Raw genomic sequence first — 23,281 nt, 5'->3', positions numbered from 1 at the left:
TGAGCTAGATGTCACTTGAGTTTGTCCAAAAGTACTGAGTATCCAAATTAATTTAAAAATAAGCGTACAAAGCTCCCAAAATGTTATTATTTTTATTTGAAAAAGGGACATACTTTTGTGCTTTCCTGCATTCCTGAATGGTACCTTCATAAACAGAAGGTATTTCATTTTCTTCAGAGACCTTGAATCACCTATGAAGTCTACAATGATCAGCGTGACAAGCAATACTGCTATTCAATGTTCTTCTTTTTTAAAAAAGAAAACAAACCAAAACAAATTCTTCATTGAAACTACACCTTTTAGAATATGTATGCTTGCATTTTTCTGAACAGGGCACATTTGGGGTGTAGCTGCAGTCATTTAGTTTGTTCACTTCGTGTTTCTTTGAAGGTAACGTTATTTTAAAAACTCCAGCCTTTTCCTGCTGTGTTCACCTTCACTTGTTAGGTCTGTACTGTAACTACTTAATTAAATCTGGCTACTTGTGAAGACTTTACATCTTAATACAAGCAGATGCTACATTAGAACTTCACTGGAATTGACAGTCCCAGCCTGCCTCCTTTTGACAAGCAGTAGCCAAGTCCACATGCTAACCCTCAGCTCATTTCCTTCCAGGATTAGAAGGCTCCATAGTTTTTCTACTGTTTCATGATACGGTTGATGCAATAACTGAATAAACACATCTCCATTACTTCCTATGTTATTTTATTTTTCTACTTTCTATTTAATAGCTGAAAATATCACTGCAATATAAAAACCCACTTTTTTTTCTACGTTATATTTATAGTCCGACATGTTTTGTTTGACATTCTAACTCAGATTTCAAGATGCATCTACATTATCTGCTCTGTCAGGTAGTGTTTATGCTTAAAATACTGCTCTCAAACAGTATTTCTGGTGACAACAATAACAGATAAGCAAAAGGGCATGTGAGGAGAGCACAAATAGTTCTTGCTAAAGCAACAGAGGAGTAAATGCACTACGAGAATGATTTGACAGATGACAGTTGTTTACTTTAGAGCAACTGTAGCTCTGAGAAATTTTTCTTAGCCAGGTGTCACTGTAGATTTGCTTCTACCCACCTGCCTTTACATGGCATTAAATGGTTCTAGATGTCACCCATCAAATACTGATTTTAAACACCATCCTTGCAAAATTTGTCCCTGGGTCTTGTAATCAATTAAGGTCTTTGTTCTGAAAATAAATGGCTGGGGGTATTGGGTTTATCCCTGAAAAATATATTGCACTCCTCAGATAAGAGTTTCTGAAGCACAGAAGTTACACAGCCTGAGCTCTCATTCTGAAGACACTTATCAGCACATAATGAAATACGATTTTCTGACCCTGAACTGACCTGCTCTAGAACAGTGGTTGCTCATAAAATCCCAACATAGGACAGTTCCCAAAAGGAATCTGCCCTATACTCAGATGGGGAAAAAAAATCCAACTAAAAAGACTTGATTACTACTGGAGAGATCTGGCATTTTGGAAAAATAACACAGAAACACCTTTGAAAATAACATCAAGATGAGATCTCTAGAACCACCTCATTTCTCATGACAAGATCTTCTAATTCATTGATCTCTTGAAGAAATGGTGACCAAAACTGTAATCTTCAGAGTATAATAGTTCAGAAGTCAGAAGTGGGTTCAAAGAGACTACCTGTAAAATGCAAATAAGGCAAGACCCTTATCTAGAATGGATGGAAGAATATGAAAAAGCACTGCCTTACACCCCCCCCCCCTTTTTTTTTTTCCCCCTTTTGTTTCCTTTCCTTTCTTCACTTTAAATGAAAGACTGGGGAAAACAGAATGGCTGCATGCGAACACATGCATCAAATGGAAATAATGAATTTCAGCTAAATAAAGCAAACTTAAGACGGAGGTTCTCTGAGAAGGCTTTGAGATCCAATGGTTTAGAAAAATGGCGATAGTGGGATTTTCTCAGTGCTAAAATGCTCACCTGCAAAAAGAGTTTAGTGAATCACCTATGAATGGCTACACCTCTAAGTTGTTTTTCAGTTTCTGAAACAGCAAATATGATTATCTAATAAGGATTATGTCAAGAAGAGATGCCTTCTTGCTTATTTAAAAGGCTTATTGCATCTAAAGAGGTTTATTATACCTGAAATCATCTGAATAAAATATTTTTGGTGGTGGTGGTGATGGTTTTTTCATCAGTGAAGATATTCTGCAAATGAACACATTTGGGGGCTTGTTGTATTTTGGGTATTAAAAGGAGAAAGAACCTAATTTTACAGCCATGCATATCTAGCAAGACTAACCTAAATTATTCCCAATGAACTGTAACTGACATCTTAGAGGTTTGGAAGAAAAAAAAAAAAAAAAAAAAAGAATGACCCTAATCATGACCCTAATCATAAGCTGTCAATACAGTGAAGATACATGAACAATTTGTACTTTATAGCTTAAAACATTACAGAATTAAAGAGGATACAAGAGAAACTTGACTCCAGAGAAAGGTGACATATCACTTACATTTCACCAGTCTCAGGAACAACTTCTCTTTAAACTGTTCGCTCTCTATTGGCTGTATGTATTTTAAAAAAAAACCAAACCCCTATCTCTTCTGGAAAGCATGATCTTGAAAATTCTAAGTTGATGAAAACTCCTGTAAGACACTGTCTGTAATGGCTCAAGAGACTATTATTAGTCCCAGTTCTGAACTAAAGCACACAGAAACCAAAACTATTGATTGGAGAAGTGCTCTGATGGATCTCACCTTCAATTGTCAAGAATTGAACAGAGATTATTTCACTTCTTAAATGTGACAATTGAGTGCCACTGAGACAGAATATTATCTTGAATTATTAGCTGTGGAGGAATCCTGGCACAGAAGCTATTTGATGGGTGCTTAAACTTATTTAGCTCCTGGTTCTATCAGTGACTATGGGAAAAGGAGCAGTTAAGGGATATTTATCTGTGTTAATCCACACACATGTATAAAGGGACACTTTCAACCCTTTTTCTTTACCCTCCAGCAAGCTTGCATCTCCAACCCTTTCCAACTCAACCCCAACCTTGGGCTCACAATCGTATATACACAAAAATCCACAGCCACATTCATATGCTGAAGTGCACCTGCGATGAGACATAGTAGTTGCTTCTGAGCAGCTTTTCATTCACGTTGTCACTTACTGATCTCAGGCAGTTGCCCAAGAAACTCCTTCAAACAGACAGCTGCCTGTCTGTCGGTGTCAGAGCACAAACACTGAGCCCCATACCACTTGGAAAAGATTCACGTATGGTCTCAGTGGTACACACAGCATAACTTTTGGAAATTGCTAGTCTACAGTTACAAATTGGAGTGTTGAAAATACACATTGGTGTTAACTGCAGGCACTGTTATCCTACAAGTCAGGCCATGTTCTATTCTCAAATACCAAGAATAAGATGGAGGTCTCAGTTTGTGAATATCGATTAAGTCTCTTCCATTAGTTTATTCACAGCTCTACTGCTTCACCTAATAGCAAAAATTTCAGCAGATTTTTGCGAGACTGATCTCTAAATAACATCACAGAAAAGGGAGAGAAAGTGAAAACCTGAAGAAAAAAGTGCATCCCAAAGACAGTGATATGAAATGGCATATATGAAAAAAAGATTCATAAGGAATCTTTGAGGAAAACTAGAGAATATCTGTGTCATCACAGGATGGCAAATCGCTTCATAGAAGTGTGATCTTCAAGTGGCTCTGGGTTTCTTTCTTCTGTAATTACTGTCTTTAGTCATATGCTTGGAGTGAAAACAGAATTTAAAAGAGCTCTGACTTGGTCTAAAATGTACGTTCTAAAAGATTCCAGTCTCCAAGTTCTTACTATTTGATATCTTCTTTTGCCTTGAGGACGGGGCCACCAAAGCATACCTCACGACAGCTGCCCTGTCCTATGAGCCATTTAGAAGCTTAATTTCTTCATTTAAAAATTACATCCTTTAATTTCTACCAGTCTTGTGGCAAAATCTCATTCACAAAGGGAGATTATTTCTAGCGTGTTATGGAGCAACATACAGAATGTGAGATAATCTGGTGTGCATAGGGCAATGAAATGAAATGGAAGGGCTGGATTTCTTTTTTAATAGGGGGCTTATTTTCAGATAGCTTAACATAAGCAATGACTAGTGCCTGCATATTTATGAAAATATTCCTACTGCATAAGAAAAGCATGAATCTCTCTCATAGCACCTTAATCTTTCCACTCTGCTACCTCTTCCCAAGGAACATTAGCTAGTTCTAAAATTCATTTTTAGAAAACACTGCCAACCTACTTACAATGCCATTTTCTTTTACCACTAGGGTTTCAGTTTCCCATGGTACAAGCAATTCAAGGAGCCCACTCTTGAAAAGCCTGAAGTTATGGAGAACCAACAAAAGTATTTATATGACAAAAGGAAAGTTCTGGTAGTCTTTCAGATGGGAATCAACATTACGTCACTAAAACAGACAACATAAAAAAAAAAAAGAACAAAACTTACCATTAAGCTGCATATTTGTCATGAGAGTTAGGCTATGAAGCACAAGGCACCATGTCCGGAGTAAGGTATTAGGATACCATGCCAGAACTGACAGGAAGCTAGATACTGAAGCTGTTAAGAAAAATATGTTTTTCCAAGCTTTAATCTTCAGGGTATAACTATAATTTTCTTATTTTTACTGTAAGGTGCTATATTTATTATTGTTACTAATATTATCATTAATATTATTGTTTGTTGTCTTTACTTCGTTCTGACAACTATTGTTCCAGGAAATTAGGAAAAGAAGCCTCACCAACACTTCACAGGAACTGGCCCACAAAACTTTCTACAATGCCCAGACCCTGGCATCTCAGAGAACACGATGCAAAGAAACTGGTTTCAAAATGCTCTCATGGAAGTCAGCATAACAGGTGCATTATAGCAGGCATTAATGTTTTGGACTATCACAAGATACCACAGATTTTCTAAACTATACAATATAACATATTATAGAAAAAAAAAAATCATTCGACATGTCTGTACTAGATGAGTAGTCTGATGCCAAAACATAATAGGGCTTCCTCCCTCCGCCAACCCCTTTGATAATAAAGAAATCATAGGATGGTATACAAGGAGAAGAAATTTGTCAGAGAAGTACATACACGTGCACAGTTCACCTTAGACTAAGAAGTGTATTTTAAAAAGTCCTCTTGGGAGTAATGATGAGTTAAGAACCACAAATTTTACAATTTAATTGCTGAGGAGATTATGCAAATTCAAGGAATCATCTCTCAGTTACATACTACCTGTACATTTTTCATGTTAAGAAGATAATGAGCCCAAGAGCTCTTTAGTAAGAACACAGAAATTATCCCAACACTGATCTTATCAAGAATACTTATTGTAATACTTTTTGTTTATTAGCAATAATTAAGTACTTAAAAAAAATAATCTTATCTTACACTTCCAGAAAAACAATTTCCCATATTTAATGTATTTTACCTTGGTTCAAGGAAATGACAGGTATTCGGTTAGCGTTATACAGAAAAATGTCAGCGCCACTATCTTTACTTCCAGAGGAGCTGGAATTCAGGCTTAATGTGAGCCATAACTGTAAAAGGGATTCAAGCTGAAAAAAAGGGAAAAAACCCACTATCAGACCAAATGCAAGTGTTTTTCCAGAACTCCAGTGCATAAAAGGTTATTTGTTTTGATTTTAAAAGTCTTACCTACATTCTCAGGTGCTACTGTTTCACTGATAACACACACACTCTCTCTCACTCACTCACTCTCTCTCTCCTTTACTGCATTTAAGATTCTGATAACCATAATATTCAAGGCAAATTCAGCATCACTAGCAAATGCTTCTGCTATGGTTTTGTAATTGATTTTTTCTAAATACAGTTAAGTTTCTCTTAAGAAGTTTCTTCAAACTTATGTTAAAAAAAAGCAGCTTTACACACTGCTCAGAAATGTCTGTGTCACAACCTTACACTTGTAACACTGGTTTGCATTTAAGCTTTTGGAATGTCTCAATATAGTCAAGTGATGTTTACCAGTCAACCGAAAATATTCAAAAGACCAATTTAATTACTGGGAAACCTCCTCTACTATCAGAGAGACATTGATGCTCACTCTGAGTAACTCCCTTGAGGAAAATAACTATTTAGATATTCTGGGGAAGCATCAAGGTCCTTTACACCAGAAACTGTATTTTGGATGAGATATTTAAAGAACAATTGAGGGATGCAGTCAGCCATCCAATTAAAATATAAACAGGCAGGCAGGCACCTAATCACTCGTATACAGCACACATGGCATTCCTTTGTATGTATCAAGAAAAGCATTACTAAACCAATGACTTTTCAAAAAGCACAGTTTTGATTTTAACATTTAGGATCATTGGATAATTCAGGTCGGAAGGGACCTCTGGAGGTTATCCAATCCAATCTTCTGCTCAAAAAAGGGCCAAAGAAGATGTCAGACTGGGTTGCTCGGGGGTTTATCCAGCTGGGTTTTGCAAACCTCTACAGATGGAGACTGCACGCTTAGTGACACTCTTCATTAATAAGCTAACAATTATTTTTCAGTGAACCTATGAACTTGTTTTTAAATATGAAAATGCATACCCACTTTTTCACTGTAACAAGAAATGTCCTATTTGATAAAAGCTTTCAGCAGCTTGTCTATTACATTATTGGTACTATTGTCCATGACAGCTTCATAAGCAATACAGCACATAACATAACAGGTTACTTCCATCCTAAGTAGTAAGAAGTATAGGAAAACAACTTTCAAATTTAGAGAGAAATACTATCAAAACATTTCAAAGTTCATAATTCTATACCTGAACATGGTGGACTTGTAGCATGGAAAAGAGTTTGTTGAAGCATGCACTCAGCATAGGTATAGATGACAACTGTACAATCAACTGGGCATTTTGGTTAGCAGCATGTAATCCTCTTAGCAATGAATCATCTGTTCCGCTAGGAGACTGGGTTACTAAAAAATAAAAGAAGTACCATGTCCCAATGAATTATTTTGTAAAAGTTGCTAAAAGTAATTTCATATTTATTTCCTTGCATTTTATACTTAAGGGAAAGATACTTATTTTATAATTTTCAATGTAGTGTTCAGCTGAGTTGGACTACTGACTACCATACTGTGAAAGGCATACTTGAATATCAGACATCTCCATCTTCACAAAAACTGTTTGAAAAGTGAGTCCACACAAATACATTTTCACAGTCCTTGCTAAACACATATTATAGGAGTGTCCTGATAACACAATGGTAAGACAAACAATTGCAACATCTCTTTCATGCATTATGGTAAAACCATTGCAGTCAATAATAAACTTCCAGAGAATAAAGGCTGAGGATGTCACTACACCTGCTCCATCATCAGATATTCAACTAACGACTACATGCATATTAAGGTACCTGCAGAGCTACAAAGAAGCACATCTTAAGAAGATGGGCAGTGCAACTCACTGAAAATACGTTTGAAAGTAAATCGGCATCATGAGTGTTTTTATAACATAAAGCTTACTGAACAGCTGAGTTCAAAATTGTATTCAAGTATTTTCACTTTCATCACTGAATAGGTGAAACTGTCAAGTGCAAAGCAGCTTTCAAACTGCTGAAATTTCACAACGAATGCAAGAATGAAGCTTCACAAAAACAGGAAACTTAATGTTCACTTACACCTAGATCGGGAAATGAAAACAATTCCTCCATTGCAGTATAATGCACTGTAAAAGAAATCCTGCGTATTTGACTAGTTTCACAAAATATCTTAAATATATGCATGCACATAATTCAAAAATCTGAATAAAGAAGTATCTCTAAGGCTTGGCCTAACAAGAGAATTCAAGCGAAATGTAACTTTTTCTAAGCTGCTAAGTGACTGCAGAAAAAATTAGTACAAATTTCAAAGCACCATGGTCATTATGTGAAAAGAATGATTTGACAATATGTAGTTACATGTAGGAGATGTGTTTGTTAATGCTTGTAGAATGGAATCAGCCTCCAGGGTGGACATCATTTTCAGCATCAGCTCAGCCTGCTGTTCAAGTCCAACTTCTAGACGTGCATCTAAAGCTAAACAAGGCAACAGACAGGGTAAAACTGAATTATATCAAAGACATATATAATTAGTTACTCTAACTTCCTGTGCAAGCAATATAGACATACAGTACACATTAAACTGAAAAAAACCTCAGTATCACTAACAGGAATATTCACTTTTATATATGATGGAAGCAGAACGTAGAAACTTGTACTCCGAACTGAACATAAGATTCTTACAGACGTGAAATAGATAATTAATAAAATACTAAATTTCTGTGAAACACATATATTTCTTTTCACAGTCACTTCAATATCACACGCGACTAAATCTGTATATGTTTAAGCCTGTTTTTCCTAAGGTAATAGCTCTCAAACAACAACCAAAAAGCTGTTTTTCCCCAGGGTGTCAGGGGAAAGATCTATCACCCCAGTTCAGTAGTACTCCTCCCAACTAAACAAGTGTGCCACCTTGCTCCTTAAAGTACAGCCAACTATCCAATATATCAGCCAACTAGAAAAGAGCTTCCAAAATTTCTGGAGAAAACAGGAATGATTTAAAACTGCCTATAAGTGTGTGTTCAAAAACGTTAGAAAATAAGATTTTCTGCTATGTTAGGCTGTTTTAAATATAAACTTCACATAATAGTTTCTCAGTTACCACAGAAAAATTGTGGCGTATAGAAAATCTAATTCTTTCCACTTAATGCAAGTAGAGATAGTTAACATAATTTGATATGCAAAAGCGTCAAATACAGTACCACAGAAAAGAGACCCTGAACAGAACTTTAGTTCATTGCTTACCTTGAGAGACTGATACGCTCACAGTTTGTGATCCATTTTTCTCTGTAGTTACTGGTGGTTTTGCAACGGGAATTCCAACGCCTCCAATGTAAGGATTGTAATTGTAGGTGCCATAATCAGCACCCCAGTAATCATACCAGGTGCTGCTTATAGGCTTAAAAAACAAACAAAACAAGAAAAAAATCAGCAGCTCTTTAGACTGCCCAAGTACAAGAATAAAATTTGTAATGACTAACAATAAACGTTGAAGTTACAAAAAATTAAAACCAGAAGATTGGATCCAATAGCTTTAGAAAATTTTGTTTCAATTTTTATTGCAGTATAAGCTACTGAATCCTTAGTGATTGTCAAAATCCAGCAATGTAGTTAGTTGCCTCAAAGATTCAAGAAGCCCATTTGAAAATGTTATCCTCAGTTTTTACTCACACATTTGTACCATATAGTAAATTTTGAACTGGAGTATCACATCAATATTTTGAGAAGTTATTTATCAAGACAGAATACCATATTATTAACTGTACTATTAAAGTACCTTGAAGCCTCAGTGAGGCCCAGGGATTATTTGTACCAGGCTCTGTAAAAGAAAGAGTTGAATCATCTCTACTCAAGTGTCATAATTTAAGACACTAAGAGAGCATATGGATCACAAGAAAAAAAAATAGTAATGTAAGACTGTATGAAGGCAATTTGTGTATGCCTGTCTTTTTAATGGCAAGATCCAGTATCAACTGCCATTTTACAGATACAGAAGCAAATCTTAAGAAGGATTAAGAATGAAGAAGTGTTTTTCTGGCTGCTTTGTAGAGGACATCCAATCAGGCAATAAGGTCATAAAGGTACCTGTGGATGAAGTGGACTAAGGAGTACTGCCACATGAAATGATAGGAGAATAAAAGAGGAGGGAAACATCAGTAACACAAAAATTAAGCAGTAAGTGGAATTATTTAAAGAAAAAACCTTTACATGATAGGTAATCAGTGGAAGGACATATGAGGGAATATTGAAAAAAAAGAAAATTTGGTGTTGTCTGAGCAACTGGTGAGAAAGATAATTCAGGTTAATTTAAATGAGGCTGAAGATTTAAGTCAATAGTGAGAGAACTGGGAAAACTCCAAATGAGAGCATCATCCTTACAGACAGAGAAAAGAGACTCAACATTTTATTATGAACAGTTGTGTTTCTTTACAACCAAAATATTTTTGTTTTTTACTATACCTTGACAATATTATTACATCTAAATGTAATTTTACTACCTCTGATATGTTAGGCTTCCATTTTAAGTATGAAAGCATTTAACAATTTTCTTGTTCCACAGTGAAATAAATTTTGAAGTTAGTTGCTTCTCTTCACAGTCTGGAGCTGGTCTGAGCACTAGCTACCGCTGACTTTTTTTTTTTTTAAACACAATACTAGCAGTATTAATTCTTAAGATCAATCGCAGAAGCAAATGGCACTCTATTCTCAGTAAAAAAGGACAAGACTAGATCTTATTTTTCTTCTATATTATGCTTTTGTTGTCTTTAACACATGCTAAAGTATGAGCAAACTCAGAACCTCTTGTTTATACAGATATCTTCATGCAAAAGCAAAATATTTTTTGGTCAACTGAGATATGAATACATCTGAGACGTGAACACAATCTTCACATTCTTTCCTGTCATTCTACATTACACCTTTATAAAAAGTTAAAAACAGGTCTAAGACATCAAATACCACTAATGAAGAAGTGTAAGAGAGAAAAGATTTACTATTTCACATGTAAAGGTTATCCTGAAAACTCAGGTGTGTCATACCTTGAAGACTTTGGCTGCAAGGGGATCTTTTTCCAAATCAATATCCAAAGGATCAATATCAACTTCCATCAAGTCTTGCAGTAATTCAAGGTCAATGTCCTTATCTTTTTCCAAAGATGACAGAGGTGGAGCACCTTTGAATGATTAAGAGAGTATTAATATTACCAAGTATAAATTATAAAACATGGATATATCATACACTTAATGGATAATTTTAAGGCTTTTAATATTACAGCTCTTAGTGGAAAAAGTTAATGAATGTAATCAAGTTGCCTTTTTTAAATAAACGGAAAAATAATCATTTTTTACTGATCAGATGTAAAACTAAGTTGAAGAATTGCTCATATTCTGCCTATATTTTCAGAAACTAATTATTCTATCACCAAAAATCTTTTACTGATATTTTGATAGATGAGTAACAGCAAAAGTTAATTTATTTTTTTCAGTATACATATATACTTAAAGATCATGTCATAATTTACCTGTGATGTCATGTGTCAAAGGCTCATCTATTGTTTCCACTAACTGAACTGTGGACTGCTGGAGAGAATCATCAGAATCCCCAGCCGAAGCTCCAGCATCTTCTCCCAAAGCACTTTCTTCCATAGCTTCAGCTGCTATCGGTGCCAACAACTCTCCTACGTATTAGATTAAGCAGTCAACTCCATTTCAAGCTTTATTCCAGTTACAAGTTAACATCTCAGTGTCTAGGCCAACTGTTTTTCTTCATCTAACTCTAAATTCTCTAAGTGCTACTTCTTCAAGGGGAGGAGTTCTGAATAATTTTCAAATGATCAGGGTCATATAAACATTAACTTTTCAATGCACAAGTCAGTAATTCAGGATTGACTGTAATTGCAATTTTAAATTGCATTTTTTACACAGTAATCTCAATTTTATTACTTTTTTTTTTTAACTATCTTAATAGTGTCAGCAGATTCTAACATAATAATAAAAAACCCTAGAACATTGAAGGAAGAAAGTTTCAAGTGTCACATACATCCTGAAAAATATGAACTTAAAACAAACCTGCTAGAATATCCTGCAGCATACAAGTCAGAGAATACTGAGCCCATGCTCCTCCCCAAGAGATATCTCCTCTGTTAAAGTCAGTTCCAACGAGAAGCAGCAATAATCTTTCCAACTGAGTCTCATTTACAATCTCACATAAATGAATTGTTGGTCTTGTAGCATTTGCAATTCTAGCAAGAACCTATATAAAAAAAGAAATACATCAAGCCAGCAAAAAGCAGTAATAGAAAACTAATTTAATGTGGTCTCATTGCAACTACGGAGTGATGTTCCATATTCTGTTTACCTTACAAACAAATAGCAGTAAATCTGCATGACAAGTGAAGTCCATGGACAAGAGAAAGAGTGCCAGCTTCTGCACTACAGAAATACAACGTTCGTGTGCCAATGTAAATGGAAGTGGCTCAAATTCTGGAGTTTCCTTTGTTGTTGACACTTCTGTATCTAAAGTAGAACGAGGCCATTCTGCAGTCCGACGTAAGCGTATTAAGTCCTTGAAATGCTGCAGAAATTAAATTTGAAACAACAGTTACATTTTAAAACCAACCTCTATATCTTTTCCCAATGAAAATCCGAGGCAGCAATAACAGTAACTGTAAAACTCGGGGGCGGGGGGGAAGGGGGCGAGGTGCGAAAGAGAGTCTAAGAATATATGAGAATCTGGAATGGAATTAAGGCTTTATTGGCAGAAATTTGTTTTGGCAGCATGTTATCTCAGGTGACAGACTCATAACCAAATTATCCAGTTCCACACAAATGCCAGTTAAGCCTTTATGTTTGACATAAAACATATTGAGAATATGTATTTTAGAAGTTTATTTCATATTTCCACACTTGCATATAAAGCTATGGTTATTATGAAGCAAACTGCATATAAAAATAGCTAATATGGAAATTTACCCTTACAAGAATGCTAACTTCTCAGTTCTTCACATTAGATAAATCATCAATAATTTGTAACTCTCTTAATACTTCCAGGGTACAAAGTGTCCGTTAGCCACCATAAATTGAACTAGCCTGACACTTGATCAGGGCTCTAAACTACAACCTTTTTGACAGAGGGTCTAGAAATTCAATGGAGGAAAGAAGGTGCTTTCACTAATCCTCCCATCCACCAAGGGCACACATTTAGCAGCTCAGTTCATTGCATCAGCTACACAAGCAGTCTAAAATTAGATAACACAAACACCTCTTATAATCTCACTTAAGTAGTAGCTACTGAAGTAGACCAGAGAAAGAACTATTTACTAACACAAAGGTTTCAGCTTTCTCCTAAATGCAATGTTTTACATTACTCACAGCTTGTCATAACTGAAAATGATTAGTAGGCAAAGTAGTAAAAACTGCATGAAATGCAACTATCAGGTGTACAGTAATACCATAACTAGATGTTAAGATACTGCAAGGGGAAAACTCTTTATTTCACCATGCTTTTTGATGCAACATGGCTGCTATAAAGTGAAACTTAAATAGCTGGACAGCATATTTCAGCCAGTGACTCATTTAAAGATGTGTAAAGGGGGTCACCAGTAGAGTAGCCCCCCGATATAACCTGCTGGAATAAAGCAGAAGATAGTGCAGGAAAGAACAGCTCATGACAAGCAGAGTTAGTGAAAACTTAGGGCTTTATTTTTATGCTGCTGTTTAAATTTTGGGTTTTTTTTTTTTTTTTTTTCATAATTACTGGAAGTTGTTGTAAGATTTCCCTTTAGATTGCCTTTAAGGTCCAACATTCTATAATCTCTTTCCACAGGCCTACTTTCAGTCATCCTAACAGACAGTTGTCTTCTGGAACTAGAGAGTAAATATTTAGAGAGATATCTAAGTTTGGTAGCTAGAAAGATTTACAAATTTTTTTGTGTTCCCTGCAAAGTCCATGTTGCCATTTCCAGAAATCCCTAAGTTTCAGCACCTCCTCTCGTAATCAAAATAAGTGTTTAACTACCACATCCACTCTCCGTATGTGGGGCTTACTGCAAGATGCCACAACTTAGGTGATAAGTACTTTTAGGAAGCTAAGAAGCTTCTGAGAAAGCTCAGAAAACATTCCCAAAAGCCGTATTTATTCGTTCGGGGAGACAGTCATTGGCATGATTATTTTCTGGTAACTCAACCAGGAGAGCATCCAGAAGAGTATTAAGCATAAAGGTTAGCCGTATAAAATATTATTTTACATTTCTATTGGTGTATGTTATCCGAAGTTTAAAGATATGACTGGCATTCCCAAAGCTACAAGATTATTAGTTATTTTGGCCATGACTACCTAAAAAACCCCCATAGAAGGATAAACTATTTTTCACAGTGCAAGAAATTTCCAGATGGCTGCTGTTTTCAGCATCAGAATATACTTGATCGCAGCCATGATGAAACAACTTTTTAAAATAAGGTCAATGTAGGACAAAAATGACTTTGCAGGAACAGGTTTTTTCACACAAAGGACAAGAAGTCAGTTACAGTTTCAGAGCATCATACCTTTGAAGTAGCCTGCTTTAGTTTTGCCTGTTCTACTAAAAGTTTGTATGATGATCCTTTGTTGCTTTGTATTTTCTCTTTTTCCATCTGTTCCACCAAAGCCTTCTGTTTTGCTTTTAATAAGTTAAGTTGCTAAAAGAAAATGTTAATAGGAAAAAATGAAAATTTAAGCAATAAGATGTTAAAAGGATCAGTATGTTCATATGATAGTAATGAATCTTCAGTTCAAACTGTAACTTGCTCTTTTAAAATACAGTTTATATACAATTAACTAAGACACCATAAGGGGCTAATAGCAGACCCAGAACAGATGAAGTTTAAGAAGAAACAGTATTTTTAAAGGAGCTCAAGACATACATGCCCAGGGCCATAAAACCTGCATGGTTGCATTTAGAAATGAAAATTTTGTGTCTTAAGAATTACCAACTTTTAAATCACATCTTAGGTGCTTGCACTCACGTGTACCCAGATTTATCTAGAAAGTAAATTATATTTATTGCCCAATATGGGCCACAGAGCGCAACACAGTACACTCCAACATCTGTTCTTCCAGCAGATCCCATGCCCCACAGTTTGAGACGAATGTCAAAGAAGTTAGGCAGCCTTTAGCTACAGAACCAGACCTATGCAAAAGCAAGGCTGAATGAGTCCCAAGGCCAAAGCTGTTCTTTCAAGAAATGAGATGTACTATAAATGAGATATACTCCTGTGAAAATAGCCACTACCATGCTGGAAGTCACCTGTTTATGATGCACAAGCTGTTTTCTGATCTTTCGGGAATACAGTCTATCTAGGCTACTGTTGCCTTTAGTAGATCTGCTCAGACTCTGAGTGTGAAGGCTATTATTTATAAAACTCCACTGGTTTCCTAATGGAAATAGAAAAAAAGGAGATATTAATCCATCTTATTAAACCTCACTTAACTCCAGAGAAAAGCATTTACATTGCAGCAATGGTTAGCATCTCCATACACTAAATACTAAAGAAACAAGCAAAATCTAACTCTTACTGTTATGCAACTATCACCACTGATGGTAATATTTCTGTGTAATTTTAAAATGCAGTGGTACCATCTTGTTTTCATTATTTTTAAAATGTATAAGGAGGTAAGCAAGACTGTCCTAACTAAAAATACCTGAACAGCTTTCATAACACAAAAGCTTTACAGTTTTCATTTTTAGAAAAGATGTTCAAAGAAAACCATAGCTAATCCACCTAAATAATAATAAAAATAAATCGACAAAAAATGCATTTAAAAATACTGGTTACAAATACCAAAGCAGTTATGAAGTCATACTGTTGCCCTTTCTCACAATACAAACTGTCTCAACATGGTGTACTCTCAATTGCCAGGTCCTGGAGTCACAGGATAATATACAAACATTCTACAAACTAAAATCAATCCTGTATTTTTCACTTAAAAAAATGAAAGAGGTCATATTTCTAAGGAGAAGGGGACGTAAAGAAGCAGACAACAGTGAAAATAAAATGATCACAACAACTGTTTTTAAAACCTCATTTTTCAAGTGAATTGAAAATACATTTTAAGTATTTGAACAGCTTCCAAGCCAATACCCATAGAAGTAAGTTTCGATAATAAGTGCTACATACCTGTCAAAAATCGTTCCCTCTCTTTTCCATTCAGAGGTTTTTTGGCTGTAGCTGCTTCATCTTCAACAGTAGCTACGTAATCCAGTAGCCTGGACACCAGCATTACAACCCAGCTGATCATGGGAATGTCTAAAACTCCTTCAAAATAAATAGATTTGAGTGCCTTAACAAAGTTTTGAAGCGATAACAAACTAGTTTTAAAGAAATCATAAAAAGCATTAGATGGCACACATTTCACTAGGCCACAAAGATTCCACTTCCTTTTTTTTCAAACTGAGGATAAGAGTCTGAGCACTCATAACCGAGGGAAGAAATCAAACATTCAGTGTAGAACTCAGGTGCAAGAGAAAATGTCACAGTTCTCTCAGTCTGATGAAGTCAGAAGTCAAAAGCTTCACCTCTATTGTTAAAGCTAAAAATTAAGCAGCATTTTTAAAAAAAAAAGTCAAAAAGTGTATGTCTAAATTTCCTAAATACCAAGTGCAGAATGACAGCTGCTTGCATTAACTAGATGTCTCAAATTCCATAGTGTGAAATTCCTCCATCAACCAGGGCTCCAACAAGACAGTTATAACCGTGCACCCAAATACCTTCATTTTTACTCCTTTGCTGGTATATTTTCACGTAGCCATTTGAATAAGATGCAGGAAAACCAAGACTGAGTTCAGACTAGATGAACCATGCTGGCGGCACTAATGACTGGCTATTGCCTATTTCAGTCTCACACATCAAATGTGTGAGAAAAAACATATCTTACACATCATGCAAGAAAAATCCTTGTGTGCATGAGCAAATCTAAATGAACAGTTCTAAAGTGAACTCATGAGTGCTCAATAAAGACCAGAAATCTACAATTTATGACCACTTAATCACAGTCATTATACAAATGGCATACTTTTACATAATATCAATACAGCAAAGTCATTAGTACTAGAGGTTACAGCACATTTTCGTATCTGTGCACTGTGCTGAGCCACATTTAACTACATTACGCTTTTCATGCACTGACCTCAAAAAAGCTTTAATTAACTCAAACTGTTATTAATTCCAGACCAAACAAGGAAACTAAGGCACAGAAATGACTCGTCCAAAATCACATGTAGCTGCTGGCAGCCCAAGCAATAGGATGCAGGCTCTGACTATTAACTCCAGTTTCCTGTCCACACTGGCAGAAAGCAGCCCACCCCAAGCAGGCAGAGGAACAGAAGGCCTCCCCATAACAGGACCTGAACAGGAACTGCAGACTAAATCGCAAGAATCGAAATGGGTAGCACTGGTGACTGCTACACACCTTTTTGGTTGGCAGAATAAAAAGAAAGGAGGCTGCTGCAGAGTGAAGTATATACCTCTTCATACTTCTGTTTAAACAAATGCATTTCTCTTCCTTTTATCTCTTAAAAAAATAAAAAAATTCAGCTTCTCTCCCTCCTTCCAAGTGTCTTTTGCTTATTCCTTTTTTTCCCCCTCTGCCTCAAAGTTTACAACTTCTCTCTACCCACAACTTTCACCTCTTGCTCTGATTGTGCTTTGTTTTCTGACTTTTTCCTCAGTAAGTTTTCACCCCTTTGACCCTTGGTTATGTGTGATAGTTCTCAAATAGGAATTTCTTCTGCCATACCTGATGCTTCCACCACACATAATAATGCCCTAGTACTCACCTGTACTGTCCAGGAGGAAGGAAGCTGGAAGACCAGCAAATAAAGCTCTGAAGTATCAGTTACTTCTGCTTCCTAAAGTCCTCCGTGAGGACAACTAGTAAGGCAAGAGCTATGAAAGGAATTGGCAGCTGTGGGGAGAGTGCAAACAGAGGTAGAGGAGACGTAAGCTTGCGTTTGCCTCAAACTAGTTAGAGACTACAGCAGGATATGGCCACGATAGAGAAAGTACACGGTAGACCAATGGGAAGCAATAGGACTGCTTCTGACACCAGCTGTAGGCTTGTTTACATCAGGAGACAAGGTAAAAAGTAAGGACAGAGTCTCAGCTGGCATTTATCAACTTCACAACACTACGAATTTTAAACAACATATCTTCTAACAATACTCTGCTACATGTACGTAAGAAATGAAGTAGCCTAGAGTTTGATGTTTTCAAAAGCACGCATTTTCTTCAAACTTAGGGTAGTTAAGAAAACACTCCAAGAAAATCAAGTTTGGAGAATATAATTTCAGTAATTTTTTTAGGGCCAAAAAATTGTAAATTCCTTGTGATTACAAAAAAAACCCCATGTAGTTTGCAGAAACCATGCAGATACACCTAACTAACTTGTCTTCATAACCGCGTTTTACCTCAAAAGCTTGAAACTTAGAAAGGATCTCATGAGCAAAAAGGGGCACTTCTTTCCAAAATGCTAAATTCCAAAGTCATTCACTAGCATCACTAGAGCTGTCTACACATTAGACGTTCCCCCCACTTTGTTAAAACTTCAAAGCTTCCTAGCTGAATTAAAAGCAACCAAATAGATTTTGCTCAGGTTTTAATGGGGGGGGTGGGGTGGGTGGGACGAGGAATCTCTTTTAGAACAAGAACAAGAAGTTTCAGCACATTTTAAAAGACAATTGTGTTTTGGAAATATAGTAAACAAGCAATTTCTTCTTTTAATACACAAAAAATTGTGTAGTCTCTCAATTTTCTAGCTTATAATGAATATGAAAATATAGTTTCCCAAATTAGAGGGCTACCTTCAGTTCTTCTGTGCACAGGTAAATGAGGTTGCAGTGGTGACAGCAGGTTATCCAGGAGATTAAGTAAACTTTCTAAAACACCACTGTTGCTAAGCGATCTTTGGCCAATGCAAGAAAGCAACATGAAGACCCTAAAAATAAAATTTACATATTTAAGATTTATTTCTTTTTCAGATCCAGTAATATTCTGAAGCACCCCTTACAGAACAATATTCCCCTAGGCTTTCATCTGAGACACAAGCAGATTGCTACAGAAAGCAGTACTGTGGCCCAGCAAGTGAACTGGATTTCACATTCTATTGTAAGGATAATGCAGTATTTTAGGGTGAACATTTTCTCTTTCACCCTCAAGGGGTCAGCAGAGCATTCCACTTCATAGATCTGGTACAAGATCTCATCCGTTTTATTTCCTATTACATATGATAGAGTGAATAGCAGGGATAGAGAATTAAATCCATGTATTCTTATATCTTTGAATTAATTCATCTTAAAAAATTACGAAAATATAAATGTTGTTGTCCAAAGAAGGCAGAAAGCCACAGAACAGCAAATATGTTTGATTAAAATCAAATGCTAATGTTTAGAATATTAAAAACCTCAACTGATAATCTGAAATAATCAACACATCTAACATTCAATGCTCAACTCTACGCTTGTTTGCTCTTATCTCAGAGAAATCTTTTGTATTAAATGGTAATAGTGTGCTTTCCAGTCTCAATCCTACTTCCAAATGCATTAGAAGAGCAGCTCTATGATGAGGGTGCATTTAAGCCTGATAAAGGAGAAGGCACTTTTTGACACTGGGGAGCAATCCTGCTAGGTATGCGAAGATCTCCAAGTAAGGAAAAATAGAAACTTACTGTGGTGCAAGCACCAAATAGGTGCAATGAATAACTGCAATCAGACATTTATCATTTGCAGTGCTTTTTTGGGACTATTTCTTAAATCAATGGAATAGATGGATAAGTATCCTTCAGTCATATTTTGTCAATTCCAATGTTAAATTAGGAACAATGGAATTATTCAAGTCATCCACAGATAATATATCAAATATAGACTTATACCTTACCTGTCTTGTGGGAATATGAGAAGTTGCTCCGAATTGTATAATTCCTGCAGTACGTTTGAGAGAAACTGACCCCACCATCTTTCTCCTCCACAGAGCTGAACGAGCAGAAGGCCAGTATGCAACCGTATCTTTGGGGTTCCACTGATACATAGGTGTTTAAATAATTCTTCACAAGCTTGAGCATGAAAAGTACTTTGCAGAACCACAGGAACAGAGTGCCCTTTTAAGAAAAGAGAACAAGCAACTATGTTTAAGGAGACAATGGCTTGAAAACATAGGAGGAAAAAGTTTCCAGGAAGTTTTAAAAACTACTATGATTAGACTAATTGGCACAGGGGGGAAGAAGAAGAGAACACATGGGGAGATGGTAATTTGCAGGTAACCCATAAAGACCAGGCCATTTGGTCAAAACCAAATCAATTTCATGTCAGTGCAAATAACCCCATGGAATCTACACAAAGCAAAAACCAAATCATCATTATGCTTAAGAACAAACTGGCACAGAAAATTGTAAGACAGACACACCTATGTATCAAAAGAACAATGTTCTGCCCTTTTTTTTTTTTTTTTTTTTTTGAAAAAACCACAACTCCTACTCATACTTTTCAATTTCCATTCTCCAAGAACTCTTTCAATGGCAAACTTTAGGAATTAAAAATCCTTACTGGATATTCAAAATCACGAACTGTGTAGAGGTACTGGGTTTATGACTTTCCCCCCCCCCACACAGAAGCAATTTCTGCTTCCCCTCCCCGCTTCTAACTGCCTAATCCATGCCCAGTGTTGCACAGGCTTTGATGCTCAGAGATTCTTCCACAAGCTGACTCTACGTATGAAAACAACATAAGTACTCTGCCTGGGCAGTCTTTTGTTACTTCAGCAAACCGAATCAGCCCACAGAAGGATCAGATGACTATCTGAACAAAGGAATATGCAGCCAGGACTACAGAAAAGGGAGAAGGACCTCGACACCCTCTCCTATCCTTTTTGGGAGCAGGAAATGGTTAGGTCAGCTTGGTGCCACTGGTGAAACTTTGCACTGTATGCTACCAGCTACTAAAACCATAGTAAAACATATCTGAACATAGTTTTAAAAGCTTTATAGTGTGTAAGTACAGATCAAGAAATAGAAACACTTGCAAATTGTTTCTATTAACATGACAAAAATATCAAAACCTCAAAAAATACTAACCATTGGAAGAATGAAGCAAACTAAGCAAAGTATCCAGTAAGTATCTAATGATGGTGCGCAACTGTTCTGTGGACGACATCTGAATCAACTCTTTTGGATCAGATTGCTCTTTCAGTGTTTTCCTGCTTGCACCTAAAGCTACTTTGAGCCTCTGAACAGCATGGTGAGCCAAGTTGAGCTGAAGCTGTAGCTGAATGCAGTCCTGGTAAGCAGAAAATACTCTGCTATCTTCTTCTACAGCCTTGTCTGGCTTTCGTAAAAAGTACTGGGCATTGTTAGCACTATTGAGTGGTGGCAGGTCAATACTCTGCAGAAGGATTTCTAACCGATGACAGGCCAAATTGTACCTAAAGGGAAACATTCCAATACACAATTCAATAGACATTAGCAAACTGCAATACATTTCACAGTCACTCTGCCAGAAGACAACTTCTGGTCCATTTTTAATGCACTGTTAAAACAGATATTGAAAAAAAAATACAATGTAGTCTTTGTTACTGCTATAAAGATATTCACTGTAACAACTCTACAACAAAGGCAGAGTTTTCTTTGGTCTGAAGAGTATCATGAGAAGAAAAACAAAAATCTATAACATTATGATATCCCAGTGTTTTAAGTTAAAATAACTAGTAAGTTCACATATTATTCTCTTCTAACCTGCATTGTATGTCTTCTTGCAATGCAACCATCATTGCCAAATGTTGGTCAATTTCTGGCTGATTTGCAGCTTCACCTTCTCCTCTGAGGGGATCGTGCATTAGTTTCAGCTCATTTTCAAAGGGTAAGATATAGGTATGGCCATAATAAAACCCCAATGGGATTTTTGCTCTGGCATTTGTGCTACCATATCGACCAATAACAGTGATCTGAAAGAGAATGCAACTATACTGTAACACATTGTATCAAAATAGGCAAAATAAACACCAAGTCAAAAATTCATAAAAAATTTATAGCCAACTAAAGTTTGGTCTGAAGAGAACTTAAGAGAAAGTTCACATACTAACAAAGATTAAGAGTTTAAAAGATAGAGTATGCAGTCTATCTCCTCTTACCTTCATAAACCTGCAAACTGGGGGTGGCAGCAAGTCATGTAAAATAAGTGAATGTGTGCTAATGTCAGTAGCCACTACCAGCCGCCTTCCATCCACTTCTTCTCCTAAAGTCCAGATGTCAATTGACAAAGAAGCCAAATCTCCGCAAGTGGGAATCAATACATCTGTCAGCAATATAGGCCTTCCAAAATCTAAAGTCACGAATCTTCTTGCTCCTAGGGGAAAAACACAGGATTGCCTAAAATACCAGTGCGTGCTAACCAGCAAAGAGACATTACTTCTGAAACAATAAAGCCGTTGTTTGTATATTGTTCAAAAGGTGTATATTTGAGGTTAAAAATAGCTGCACAATCTCAGAATCTCTCACTGCAGCTTGCACCCTTTGAAAAGAAAATTTTGGCTTCAACTTAATTAAAGTTGTTATGCTTTTTATGCATTATTTCAGAACAGGTGCTCTGTCCAGGGACCCAACATATTCCCCCAGCCCCCAGAGTTTTTTGACTTGATAAACATCACTGAATGCTGTGTCTTAAACTTCCAGATACAACAGAAATGCAAACTGAGAAATATCTTTTATTTGGAAAGCCAAGTGAGACTGCAGCTAAGCAACTTACTTAGGAACCTGGAAAATATTCCACTTCTTATAAGAAAATGTGTCAAAATTATTATTAGGAATTCTGGTTTTACCTGAGTGCATTCGCTCTATAATAATTGACTGATGAGGTGGAGGTTGAAGAAAATGTGAAGCGTGAGATATTGCAAGAGCAAGACCGGATCCAAGTGGATTCTGAGGAATAATAATCAGTAAAATTATGAAGAATAATAATCAGTAAAATTAAGTCATTAAAACCTATGCATTTATAATAAGCTGTTCTTTACAAAAGACTGTAAGAAAGCCTCCTGTGATTTAAAGATGTACAATTTTGACAACACCTCACTACATTTAGATTTGAGCATGGACCATCAAAATATATTAACTACTAAGTTCAAAGGATTAATAACTTCTTATATAGTTAAGCTAGCTCCAACTAAAGGAAACCATTTGAGGTACTATAACAACTCTGTCTTGCTTTCATAAGTCTTCCTTTTCATATGGTCTAAATTTAGTGATATAGTTTTCACATCTCATCCAAATAAACAGGTATTTACTAGCACTCAAGTACAAATTAGATCCTGATAAGGTATACAGCATCTTGTTTCTATAAGAAAAACAAACAAAAATAATTACCGTTCTAGACTTGCTTGTGTTTTTGTTATGTGCTGCAAGGTTAACTGTTGGGGGATCAATGACTGAACCAGGGAAAAGCTGAGCAAGCTCTGCATTAATAACAGCAGAAACTGCCTCATTAGGTGGAGTCAAAGGTGGAGTCATGAATAGAGGAGTTGTTTTTGGTGTGGGTGGAATGACATCTGAAGGATGAATGAAGAACCCTGGGGCTGCTACTGGATTAGAAGGCACAGAGTTGTGAACAGGACCAACTGCTGATGCTGCTGCTGCTGCCGCTGCTGTTGTCTGATGCAGTTTTGCTTCCAG

At 36.3% G+C, this 23,281-nt stretch overlaps 1 protein-coding gene across 1 annotated transcript in view; it reads right to left on the bottom strand.

Annotated features, from left to right (window-relative positions):
* Positions 1-23,281, bottom strand: part of BIRC6 (baculoviral IAP repeat containing 6) — a gene marked incomplete at both ends in the record, with an annotated part of 67,674 nt that overhangs the window by 35,732 nt on the left and 8,661 nt on the right. Inside the window, 19 exons of the mRNA XM_009579389.1 lie at positions 4,491-4,601; positions 5,472-5,598; positions 6,817-6,971; positions 7,955-8,071; positions 8,843-8,996; positions 10,636-10,769; positions 11,118-11,273; positions 11,665-11,848; positions 11,954-12,169; positions 14,140-14,271; positions 14,880-15,007; positions 15,751-15,888; positions 18,432-18,565; positions 19,504-19,723; positions 20,696-21,042; positions 21,353-21,561; positions 21,748-21,962; positions 22,435-22,534; positions 22,976-23,281. The exon at positions 22,976-23,281 is cut by the window's right edge and continues 9 nt beyond it. Coding sequence (XP_009577684.1) covers positions 4,491-4,601; positions 5,472-5,598; positions 6,817-6,971; positions 7,955-8,071; positions 8,843-8,996; positions 10,636-10,769; positions 11,118-11,273; positions 11,665-11,848; positions 11,954-12,169; positions 14,140-14,271; positions 14,880-15,007; positions 15,751-15,888; positions 18,432-18,565; positions 19,504-19,723; positions 20,696-21,042; positions 21,353-21,561; positions 21,748-21,962; positions 22,435-22,534; positions 22,976-23,281 — 3,283 coding nt within the window. The remainder of the gene's footprint in view (positions 1-4,490; positions 4,602-5,471; positions 5,599-6,816; positions 6,972-7,954; positions 8,072-8,842; positions 8,997-10,635; positions 10,770-11,117; positions 11,274-11,664; positions 11,849-11,953; positions 12,170-14,139; positions 14,272-14,879; positions 15,008-15,750; positions 15,889-18,431; positions 18,566-19,503; positions 19,724-20,695; positions 21,043-21,352; positions 21,562-21,747; positions 21,963-22,434; positions 22,535-22,975) is intronic.

Source organism: Fulmarus glacialis, unplaced genomic scaffold (assembly GCF_000690835.1).
Source record: "Fulmarus glacialis isolate BGI_N327 unplaced genomic scaffold, ASM69083v1 scaffold27116, whole genome shotgun sequence".
Taxonomy (NCBI): domain Eukaryota; kingdom Metazoa; phylum Chordata; class Aves; order Procellariiformes; family Procellariidae; genus Fulmarus; species Fulmarus glacialis.
Note: the sequence above shows the minus strand (reverse complement) of the source record. Positions and strands in the feature narration are given on the sequence as shown.